The 12417-nt window shown below is 40.5% G+C and overlaps 1 protein-coding gene across 1 annotated transcript in view; it reads left to right on the top strand.

Moving 5' to 3' along the window:
• Window positions 1–63: 63 nt before the first annotated feature.
• Window positions 64–12417, top strand: part of MCM9 (minichromosome maintenance 9 homologous recombination repair factor) — a 66013-nt gene continuing 53659 nt past the window's right edge. The window contains exons 1-6 of the mRNA XM_005418519.2: window positions 64–477; window positions 4219–4535; window positions 6186–6267; window positions 7214–7414; window positions 9598–9723; window positions 10752–10871. Of these exons, the coding sequence (XP_005418576.1) occupies window positions 168–477; window positions 4219–4535; window positions 6186–6267; window positions 7214–7414; window positions 9598–9723; window positions 10752–10871 (1156 nt within the window). The 5' untranslated portion in view covers window positions 64–167. The remainder of the gene's footprint in view (window positions 478–4218; window positions 4536–6185; window positions 6268–7213; window positions 7415–9597; window positions 9724–10751; window positions 10872–12417) is intronic.

Below are 12417 nucleotides of genomic sequence, written 5' to 3'. Positions count from 1 at the left end.
GCCCGAGCTCAGGAGCCGCGCCCCGCCCCGCCTCGCCTCGCCTGGCTCCTCGCTGGGCTTTCCCAGGGAAGGACAAAGTTTCCCGCCCGGCGCGCGGCCGTAGCGGGAGGCGGTGCTGTGTGAGCGCCTCCCCGCGCTTTGCCCGCCCCCGGGCGGCGAGGGTCAGCATGGTGCTGAGCGCGGAGCAGGTGAGCCTCATCGGGCAGGTGTTCGAGTCCTACGTGCTGGAGCACCACAGGGACGAAATCCTGGGCATCCTGAGGGAGGCGGACGAGCAGGCGCACTACCCGGTCGTCGTCGACGCCTTGACGCTCTTTGAGACCAACATGGAGATCGGCGAGTACTTCAACGCCTTCCCCAGCGAGGTGCTCCCGATTTTCGACAGCGCGCTGCGCCGGGCCGCGCTGGCAGCGCTGCAGGAGAGCGCGGAGCCCGCACAGCTCAGCCTCAAGCAGAACCTCCACGCCAGGGTCTCGGGTGAGTGCGAGGCGGGGGCTGCAGCGAGCTGCGCCTCCCAGCCGGGACTGCCGGCATTTCTTGGCTCTTCAGGGAAACTGCCAAAATTTCTGTACTCTGTAACCAGCTATTGGGGCGCCATGGAATGAGCGAGTTTAATTCTTGCCGTTCCGGCAAAGGGAAGCAAAGGGAATCCTTAGTGTTTATTGAGCAGCAGGGGACACGTGCAAACTTGTGGATGCGTGTAGACCAACTCCCAAAAGAAAAGCTGTGGCCATCCCCACTGGGCTGCCTGTCTCTCGCTGGGTCAGGGCTTACACTAAAGCCTTTCCAGGGCAAAGACTTCTCCAAAGCAGCAGCTGGTCTTACATTATTTCTTTTAGACAGAAGATGGAGAGAGAAAAAAAAAGGAAAAAAAAGTCCAGGGAAAAATAGTTTTTGGGGAAGATAAATAGTTCCAAAGTTTTACTGCAGGTTGCCTTCCCTACCATACCAGTTGGCACTCAGTCCTTATTGGCTCCAGCCATCTTCCAAAGTCTAACTTTTGAGTTGTCTTGTAACAATTTCGTCTGAAACTGTTGAATTATGCTTGACTGTTACAAAATTGCTAGTCATAAAATTGGAAGGAACTGTTGGAAGGCGTGATCAATAATGGAGGCTTCAGTAATGTTTTCACTGCCAGATGATATATCATTATTCCTTATTATTGGGAAATTTTTAGTAGCTTTGAGGTTTTGGAAATGTGGAGTGCAGGTTCTGGGATTGAAATGCCTTTTTTGCCTGTTGTGGGAAACTGGGTCAGCAGTGGCACCATCCCTTCTGGTCATTTCTGAGCATAACATTTTGGAGCAATAGTCTGCAAAGCCAAGAGCTGGCAGCCCGTGTTTCCCTCCGCTGCCCTGTTGTGGAGTGACTTATGATCATCCAGTCTTTTGGCTTGAATTTGGACAAATCACATTGTTAAATAGGCCTGTGTTTCATTCCAGTGAGTTTCCATGAAAATGTTGTAATGACAATGCATACATCAGAAATACATTTAGCCTGAGGTATTCAGGTGCTGAGGAGCTTGTACACAGCTGCTGAGTGTGTGAGGTAAAAGGATGGCCTCTTGTGCTGGACTGAGATTTCACCTCAGGCACCTTCCTGTACCTAGGAAAGCAGCAATAAGGTAAAACTTTCCTCCTAGTGTCCTGAGATGCATTTACATCATTCAGGGCTTCAGCATGAAAAAAGACTCCAAGGAAGTATTAGAAGGAATACAGCAAGGAGAGATATGTCTGCATGAGTAGCGGTGTCTTTAAGACATTCCTTTTCCTCCTATCAGCCTCTTGCTGGAGCTGATCATTCCTCCCACAGTGATGTTTTGTCTAAATAGTCCCTTATCAACCTCTGGCAAAATTAGCCCCCTTGATCAAAGAGTTTTAGTAACTGATAAAAGCAAGCCTGACTGATCATTGGTAGAATTCAGTCAGCAGACTCACCGATAATTCCATCCATAAGCTGGAGAGAAGTTGATGAAGAACAGGGGGAGTTATCCTTGAGAGGTCCAGCTGGATCAAAATAACATCTGTCCACAGAATTTGGTTAATGTTCTGTACCACTGAAAGGCTCACTGCAGAAGAAAGAAAATATATAACTTACATTTTCTATAGCCTTTTTTCCACCCAAATTTCCCCATGATACTGTTACCTTTTATGTGGTTGCCGATTACCTTCAGGATTCTCATCTTGGAGTGCCACCTCCCATTCCCATGTCAGATAAGGAGGGAATGAGAATGTGGTGCGCTATTCTTGGTGGGAGCAGCAGGCAACTGCTATGAGTTTGGTGACGGTGTCTGTGTGTCAGGCTTGGAATTAAGTGAGGAAAAGTGATTTTGCGTACACCAGATGTAAGAAACAATCTCAACACCGTCAACCAATATGGACAGGGCATCTAGGGACTCAAAAAAGGATGGAAGGAGTGTGGATATGCAGTAATTAATAATGGATGATTACCCTGAGTTCACTGAAGAAAGTAAAAGTTCTTTATCTGAATTTCAGCATTGTAGGAATTTGATTGTATAGCTTCTACTTTTTGCTACAAATCCATTAAATAATTTTTCCTTGTTTGTCATTAGCCTGAGCACCACTGTAGTTGTTACTGAAGTCCAAGCTGCTTCTGATATTTTTTAATATCTTTTTTGTGACTAAAGTAAAGTTGATTCAGAGAGGCAGAAGCTCAATTAAAGAATTTGTCAAGAAGTCCAGTATGATCAGAATGAAGGCTCTTTTTGTCACATTTACACTCTTGTCTCTTCAAAATTCACAGAGATGATCATCATATATCCTGACAACAGAGCTGCAGCTCTCTCTAGTGTAAGATGTGATGCATTTTGCAAAGCTTTTTCAGGGGCAGCAATACTGAACTAAGAAAAAAAAAACCAAAACAGGTGGAGAAATAACGGATTTTTATTTTCTCCTGAACTGACTAGAAATGCAAATCTGTGGTAGAATGAAATTTTCAGCAGGCTGGGTAGAACATTTAAATAACTTTATTAGAGTCAAACAGAAAAAAAATGTTTGCAGTTTTACAAAATACTTCCTCCTGATTATTTAGTCCTACTTTTTCTACTTTATTCTCTTACCTTTTAAAATTAGTTCAATAGTTTAAATTATTTGATTTGAACAAAAGCAGAAAGTCAAGCGTTGCTTAAAAACATCAAACTAGAATGTTTCTGCATGTCTGAAATAAGGAATTTGGGGTTGAAAACACTGAAATAAATATGACTTTTCTTTTCCCCAGCCAAAGTCACTGAGAATATTTGCCCTAAATGCACAAATAGTTTCAGTCCTCTTAGAAACATTATTTCCTAGCAGATTTGTAGTTTTACATCTCTGTAGAAAATAATTCCAAAATATTTTGGAAGATAAGAAATTAAGTTTATAATTATTCATATCTTGTGGTTCATTACTAATTTCTGAGTAGGCAATATTTTGCTCAGGTGAGCATTTCAAGACCATTTACCTTTGTAAGGACTTTGTAGGTTGTTGAGATTAATCTTCCTGAGGATTTCAGCCATTCTGGTGCCAAGTGATGGGTGAGCTCTGGAGCCTGATCACCACATGACTGAACTGGCTGCTGGGGTGGAATTAAGGGAGAGCAAGTGGAAAGTGTCCTGTCACTATGGATTTGAATATACAAGTGATTTTGCTTCGCCTGTGTTCATAACCCCTTTGCATTCTTTTTATGCTATCTTCCTTGAGCTCAAGGTTTACTGGTATCCAATGTGGATTTAAGGTCAAATGCTCTCCAACTGTAAGTTTGCCTAGACTTGAGAATTCACACAATATTAGGAGCTACACCTCTTTAACTGTGGGAATAACACTGGACCACAATTAAGTAGCATAACTAAAAATTTGTCATTCAGATAAACCTGTTGTAGAATAAATGGCATCTGCAAAAGGAACATCTGAATTAATACAGATATGAGAACATCAGGATCTGTTTCCATGAATGGAAGCTGTTCATGACTATTCACCCCTTGGCAAGAGTGGGAGAGTAAACTGGCAGCATTTTCAGCTAGTGCTCAGTGTCTGATGATTTTCACCATCTGAGGACAGTGAATCAGATTTATGGTACAACAGATGAGTAGTTGAATCATGTTTATGAAACACTAATAACAGTGGCTACTGTTTATATGTCTGGCGTGTTTTCTGTTTAACTGCATTGTAAGTCCTTGTTTGATAAGCACAGCCTTATGCTGCACATATTTCTGTCTAACAGGTTTGCCTGTTTGCCCAGAGCTGACTCGAGAGCACATTCCTAAATCCAAGGACGTGGGGCACTTTTTGTCTGTTACTGGGACTGTCATACGCACCAGTTCGGTGAAGGTTTTGGAGTTTGAGCGGAGTTACATCTGTAACAAGTGCAAGCACGTGTTTGCTGTCAAGGCTGACTTCGAGCAGTACTACGCCTTCTGTCGTCCAGCAGCCTGTCTCAATGAAGAAGGCTGCAACTCAACCAAGTTCATGTGTCTCTCTGGAACAAACTCTTCTCCTACCTGCTGCAGGGACTATCAAGAAATCAAAATTCAGGAACAGGTAAGGGAAAAAAAAAAAACATTGAAAAAAGGGGAAGGTATGAAAGTATAGATGTCTACTGTTGTTTAAAACAAATGCCTGAGACGACTGAAAGGAGCCAGGTAACCCATTGGTCAGAGATTTCCTGTCAAAGAGTTAAAAATAAGCCAACATGTAGACCATACTTCTGTTACTGGATAATTCCATTTGATATTGTACAAAACACCAGCAGTCAGTGAATAGATGAAATTTCCATAGATGAAATTCCCTTCCACGTTGAATCCCTGTAACACCAAGTGTGCATTTTTTCTCTAAGCACTTCCTGTGCATGATGCTGATGTTCAACACTGGTTCTGAGGACTAAAGCTAGCCCAGTGTTGGCCAGGGCCAGCTGTAGCTATGCAGTGTGGTCAATACATGGGGTCTGCAAATGTTCTTCCCTTAAGCCAATATTGAACTCAACAATTACTGCATATGTGATCCTTACAGAACCTGCAGCCATAATTTGCATTTGGTTTCTGATGGTACCCCTGGGTGGAAGTACAGACAAGGAGGAGGAGAAATGTGTGAAGTTAGAAATTAAGGTCTTAAAAGTTCAGAATACCAAAACAAGGGAATAAACTTTCTAGGAAATAAGCCCTATATTGCATGAACACATAATGAGTGTTTCTGACATATAGGAAATGTCTATAACTTAGATTTTGTTATGCTGTGTAACACACAGATCTCGCTGGTAGGAAGGATTTTCAGCAACATGTTTTGGTTAAAAACAGTAAAGTTAAACTAGAAGTGCATTTCCCTTGTGTTTCTTACTGAGCTCTGCAAATTACTGTGCATGTGCCATCAGTACTGACAGTGATGTGAACTGCCTGTGGCCATTTAGATAATACACAAGGGTGAATTAACCTTCCTAGGCACCAGAGAGTGAATACGTTTAGAATTCTGGCATATATGACCTGGGCTGCAGAATGAAAAGGTAGTTCTGACTGTTGTTCTTGTGCAGTGGATACTCTCAAAACTATTGCAAGCTCTAAGTGTAAATGGAAAGATTGCTTGTTGAAAATGGACTGTGACAAGATTGCACAGGCTTTGCCCTGGAGAAAAGAAAAAGAATTACAGGAGTTACTGGCACATTTGTCGATATATATTTGGGTTTTCCTGTTTTTGATTTAATCCTTGACACTTAAACTTAATCTCAGACTGTCAAGTCATGGTTAAATACCAGAAAAATACAGAGAATATTCACTCAGTAACTACTTCAGTGAAGCGTTATCTAACCCATGCACATGCTTCAGTACCCAAAGCCAACTTTACATATCGAAGAAGTACCTAGTAATAACTCAAACTATAATAAAAAAAAAGATTGGTCTTTCAAATGACCTCTTTTAGTGAGCTTTGCTTTCTTCAGCGAGATATTGAAATCACACAAGATCTCCCAGCACTGAGCACCTTCTGCTAATTTAATCCCTGCCAATCCCATTTCCTTTAATATCAGCATTAAACTTTCATTGTTAAGTTCAGGGCAGCATTGGCATCCTTACTGTAAGTTTTGTGGTAAAAAGCAAGAACTGACTTCAGTTCCAGGAAGGGACCACAGGCCAGAGCAGCTGTAAATTAAAGGCTTTTGAAAGGTGCAGTTCTTAAGAAGTGCTTTTCCTTCCCATCCCCTAGGTTCAGAGGCTGTCTGTTGGAAGCATCCCTCGTTGCATGGTGGTTGTTCTGGAAGATGACTTGGTGGACAGTTGCAAGTCTGGTGAGGATATAGCATAAATTACCTATGTCTGTACCCACAAGCATTTTTAGTTTTCCATTTGAGATGAATCTCTGTCAGGTGGCTGTCAGTGCTGGGGGCTCCTCAAATGAGGTGTGTTTGTCTGTCACTGTGCTGTTCCAGGCTGAATGTTAGCATGACAGCTGATGACCATTCCAGAAAATGTCATGCACCCCCCATGTCAGCTTACATCTTGACTGTTTCACAGATCAGCATCAATAAGTAATGTGTTGTGACATACAGAAAATACATTAAACCTTGTTAGTGTAGAACACCAAACCTCCCCAGGAGACTGGGTCACACAGCGTGAGATGCCCCTCCATAGGTTTGGAGAGCCAGGAAACCTGACCTCTCTAAGGAGTAATGCAGGTAGAAAGCTACTTGGCATTCAAAGAAGAAGCTCATTGGCAGGAGGATGAATGGAGAGTGGACTAAAAATTCTCAGATAGGCAGATTTCGACAAGAAATTAATTTGTGGTTGTACTTTCTCAGAAGAATGCTCTACTCAGAATGTTAACAAGTGATTCTGGGGTTCATTCTTCACAAAGGTTACCAGAAGCCAAATAAGTTTTGACTATTTTTTTTTTTTGTATAATCAATCTAATTGAAAGAGCTTCTACAGTTTACCGGGAATTCTTCCCTTCTAAAAACGGAAACAAGCAGAGGTATATTTTTAAGAATTCACCTCCCTTAAACAGAAGTGGAAAGACATAACAACTTCCTACCACACATTTAAGCAACCTATTTTATCTTTGTTTTAGACTTCCAGTAAGTGCAGGAGGTTTTGCTTTTTGTTGTTAGATTTTTTTTTAACCTTGTTAACTGTAACACAGGACCTAGATCACATTACTCTGCTTACAGCTAGCTGAAGTGTCTACATGTTTCAAGTTTTTTTTGTTATTTTACTAATTTTTGTTGTTACCTCTAGGAGATGACATCACAGTGTATGGAGTGGTAATGCAGAGGTGGAAACCTTTCCACGAGGGTGCACGCTGTGACTTGGAGCTTGTTTTAAAAGCCAACTATCTTAAAGTGAACAATGAGCAGCTAGCAGGGGTTGTAATTGATGAAGAAGTTCGCAAGGAATTCGAAGACTTCTGGGAAAGGCACAGGAATGATCCCTTAGCAGGTTAGTGGTTGAAAGCTTTTAGGTAGGACACTTGATTGGATAGAGATGAAATCAGGAGTGAAAATACAGTTACTGGTTTTCCCCCCATTATCCTATCTCACTGCCCATTCATCAAGAATATATTTTTTTCACTACAAGAATACAAAATTCTTACTTTAATATTACTGGGGTGGGGGTGGAAGGAAGTACCAAGCCTACTGCGTTGATCTTCATCCTCTGAGCTTTCTATTCAAGTCTTTTTTGGAACATTTATTAACAAGAAATGAAAAGGAATGTAAGTGTAAGAGAAAAAAAAAGAAAAATGTTTTATAATCAAGAAAGAAGAAGCATACTTCTCAGAAAAAATAGTGTGGATCAGATCTGCCTTTAGTCAGCACAGCTGTTGCCTCTGGGGTGAGAGAGTTGACACACTGTCTGCATTCCAAATTAAGCTCTGCATCTTTACCATAGGGATTAGCACATCCCATCTTTAACATAACTCTGGGATGCCTAGGTCCTTGAGTTAGGTGCAGGGGAGCCTTCCAATTCATAATGGCTTCCAGAACAGTCAGTGTTCAGTATGCTGGGTCCTAAACTTAACGTGGTCCACAGTCAGCCAACTTGGAATTACCAGTAGTTCTGTCTGGAACTCTGTCCCTCTCCATAATCTGAGTGCCTTCTCCTCAACTCTGCAGAAACTCAATGGACTCTTTAGGGTCTCCACCACTGAACTTTATTAGGCTGACAGTCTGTTTTGTAAAACCCTGCAAAAGGCTTAGGCTTTCTTCTTTAAAGACAAACAGGAAGAAAAGCAGGTGGGAACCTCCCTCAAATGAACCTGCTCACAATTAGAAAGTGTAGATCCTGTCAGTGTTAAAGATTCTTCAGAACTGCATTTCCTGGAAAGCAATTTAATTGCCAACTTCCTGCTGTTTGGAATGATAACATTTCTTCCTTCTGCTATTTGGAATAAGAATATTTCTTATCCCTCTTGTTAGAACTGTTCAGAAAGTAACTCAGGATCTTCTTTGAAGGTCCCTTTTAATCTTTCATTCTCAGGACAAATTTTGGAAGTCTGCAGAGAGCAATGTGATTTTATCTGATATTACCCATTCTGAATAAATAAATTTGAAGTGGCTACAAGAAAGTTGAGGTGGAAATTAGAAGGACCCTGACTGCCCAAGGTGTCTGTTTCAGTCTGTTTCTCTGAATCTGAGTTGAAATTGAGGGCAAAGATTAAATCTGACTCAGGAGTCTGAGGCCACAGAATGTCTGTGTACCTGTACTGTTTTTCAAGAGATAATGAGAGCTACTACTGCATTTTATGTCAGTCACTGGATGATGCTAACTCCTAACTGTGAAGTGAAATCTTAAGCAGTGTGTGGCTGAACAACATTGTTAAAATTTCACTTCTGGATGATCAAAGATGTGTTAATTCCTTCAGAAGACCTCAAAACGAAACATGTATACCTTAAGTCATCCATTAGGTCCCTGTATTTTGCCAGTACCATGTACTTGCATCTAAATTTAAAACTTAAAGTTAGGCTCTCAAAATTGGTCACTCTCTTTTATTCCCTAGCAATGGAAGTAACACATGGCATGTAACCTGAGACCTCTTATGTGCTAGAGGTCTCAATCTCAAAGAACAGAATTAATCCTGTTACATATCTTCCACACCATCAGCATTTTCAGAGCAGATTGAAATATTCTGCTGCTGGAAAGAGACTATAGTAGGGAGGAGGAGACACAGAGGGATCTGTGACACAGAGGGATCAAAGGAGAAGGAAGGTAACAATGAGAAAATGAGCACACTATGTGTGCACAGGTTTAAGGCAAAATAAGTGTTAGAAGTTTTCTTAAATGTACAGCACACCAGTTCTCAAGGGAACATTTTGAAATCTGTAAACTTTCAGGTTTTGTAGCTTCTACACTTGTAAATGTGGAACAAAAGAATTTGCATGATGGCATTTCATTCCTTAAATTGCAATAGCATTGGCTTTGCTGCTTATGACTGTGACTTACTTAACTACTATCATGAAGGAAGTTTGGATCAAACAACCACTCTATGTGCCATTTAAAGAAAAAAAAATTAAAATCTCCTTCCTACCCTACTCTTCTTGCCCAAATTATTTTTCCGTTTACATGGGAGTCCATGGGAAACAAAGTTTTAACTCTGCTGAGTGCCATTTTTGCTCCTGTTTTAGGGAGGAATGAAATTTTGGCTAGCTTATGTCCTCAAGTTTTTGGATTGTACCTGGTGAAGCTGGCTGTAGCCATGGTGCTTGCTGGTGGTGTGCAGAGGACTGATGCTGCTGGAACTCGAACCAGAGGTTTGTATTGTTTCTAAAAGTATCACATCCTTTGTAACAGTCATTCCCATCCCTGTCCTCACCCACATCCCCCCCTACCCTTCCAAAATCAAACCAGTAAGAACTTGGAAGCATAATCATCCCATTTTCTTGAGTGAGAACAAGTTTTAATCAATTTTGACTATTCTTCGAAAATCTCAGACAAGTTAAAGTGGGTGTCTAGACTTCCTCTTTTTACTTTAATTTTTCCCAAATAAAACCCAATAGAAGCAGACTTTTAGGTTTCCATTAGGTAGAATATTAAAGGCAGCTGTTTTATCTGAAACATCTCACTTTTTATTGTATAAGTGACATTTTGAATTTATTTCTAGTAGAATATTCCCAGCAGTATTTGGCATCAAAGGATGGAATCTTAATGTTTCCTTAATGCGGATCATAATAATTTTTAAAAGTATGTCTCTGTATGCAAATACAGCATTTTCTTAATGCTCTAAGAGCTAAAAAAATTATAGACTTTATATTTGAAGTTGGATTTTGTAGAAAACAGTGAAAAAATTTTAGAGCACTACTGAGATTGTAGCAGCTGAATTATTTACTTCTGTAATTTCATTGTTGTGAAAATACAAAGTTGTGTAACTGTTGGCAAAGAATTACTTAAGCAAAACAGCCTGCTGATTTTATTAGTCCATTTTGCAATAATTTAAATAACTGAATAGTGGAATGGTAACTTTACCTGGTATCCTTCTGTTTCATATTCAAGAATGAGCTGAGTCTGAGAAATGAACATTCTAAAATATACGAACTCATATTACAGGAAGTGTCAAATACCTGCAAACACTTCACAAATACTTAATTGTAAATATTTGTGTCTAGATGACTTTATTAAACAATGTATTAAGCACACTAATAAATAGTGCAGAATTACATATTTTAATGCATATATAGTGCTAAATTTTAGGTGAATTTGACAAGTATTATTTATTCTGAGCATTTTGTGTCAATGTTTGTCTGTATATGGACTGTCTACTCCTATATCACTGTTTTCCAAGGTGAATCACACCTTCTGTTGGTTGGAGACCCAGGTACAGGGAAATCTCAGTTCCTCAAGTATGCAGTAAAGATTATGCCACGCTCTGTGCTTATAGCAGGAATTGGATCCACAAGTGCAGGTATGTGCTTCTTCAGCTGTGACAGGTTATCTCTCACCCAAGTGTGTTTGTATAGAAGCCTTCTATGTGTGTGAACGTATGTGCTCAGATTGTTGTGAGCACCTTTGAAGCAGAGAACCGCTGTGGAGGCATGTGAGGCCTGATCTGACTGTCTGCAGTCCTGCCTCTTTGTCTGTATCCTTGAAGGACTGTGATGAGCTTCTAGCGGGGAGCCTGACAAGCCTCATCCAGAGACACCTCTCAATGCTTTGCTAGCAGAGAGTGATCTGGACCTATATTTTTAGCATTTCCCAGCTATGACAAATATGACATCTTTCCAGAGCTCACACTGTGTGATGAGCTAGCGTCATTTGGTTTCTCCTGAACAGATAATCTCCTCTCTTCTGTTCCTTTATGTGTTCTGTCTGGGTGCCAGTTTGATTTCTGTTTGCTTTCTGGAAATTCACCCCTGTGTTGAGGAATTATTTCTTACTCATGAAGATGGTTTTAAAATGGTTTCAGAAAGCAAGTGGGTTTTTTCCTTCTTTTTTTTTCTCTTTCTTCCTTTTGTTAAATTTAGGTATATCCCAGCTGGCTCTCAATGCCAGGTATCTTTGCAAACTCTTCTGGGACAATGTACAGGGTCAGATTACCTCTGCCAATGACTTTATTTAAACAAATGAATATACTACTTGTATGTTCAAAAACACAAAATAATTAGGGTCAAAACCCAGTGTCTCAGGTAGCATGTGTAATTTGAATATTTCTCAGAGAGTGCTGCTTGTCATTGTATGTCTGGACAATAGCATTATTTGTACATGGGAGAACCAGAGGATAAATCTTCCCTAGCTATGTATATACTGAGTCTTCCATAGCTGTGGAGGTGGAACATGATGTTGAGCATGTACACTCCTGTGTGCAGGGAACTTGTTATGAAACACATACGCCTCTGACTTTGCATTCAAACTGTTAACAAATAGGTCTGGAGAGAAGCCAGAGGGAAAATTTTGGCTTAGCATAATCTTTTCTCCACTTTTTGTTTTGTGTTAAAAATTGAGAAGTCTGGATAATTTCAGATTTTCTAGGGGACTCACAGCGACCTGGAGTGAAATTTTGCCATGTATTTCAGTGTGACTTTGCCCATTTTTGTAAGAAGTGATTTCCTGTGTCCATTGCTCTCAGTCTCTGATGTTGCTGTTGCATTCTTCACCACGTCTCACTCCCATGCTTCACCTTCCATATGATCTGAGTTCCAGCTCAGCCACAATGGCTAGGTTCAAAGACATGTCCCTGAAGACAAAAATTGCAGTTGATATGATTACTGTGGTATATGTGCACTAATGATGTGTGGAGATAGTGTTTCATCTCATTAATGGATTGTCTTGGGCCTTTAGATCATCCATATTTCACTTAAATATTCCTTATTTTTAAAAAACTTCTCTCTCAGTCCCTTTTTCCAAAACCTGACAGCAGCACCAGGTTTCTACTTTAGAATTCTTCAGGACCATATCACAAGTGAAACTTGAGTGCCTAGCAAGGAATCTTATTAACCTAGTTTAATTTCAGG

The sequence above is a fragment of the Geospiza fortis genome, unplaced genomic scaffold (genome assembly GCF_000277835.1).
Source record: "Geospiza fortis unplaced genomic scaffold, GeoFor_1.0 scaffold98, whole genome shotgun sequence".
Lineage (NCBI taxonomy): Eukaryota > Metazoa > Chordata > Aves > Passeriformes > Thraupidae > Geospiza > Geospiza fortis.
This window is presented reverse-complemented; position numbering and strand designations above follow the sequence as displayed.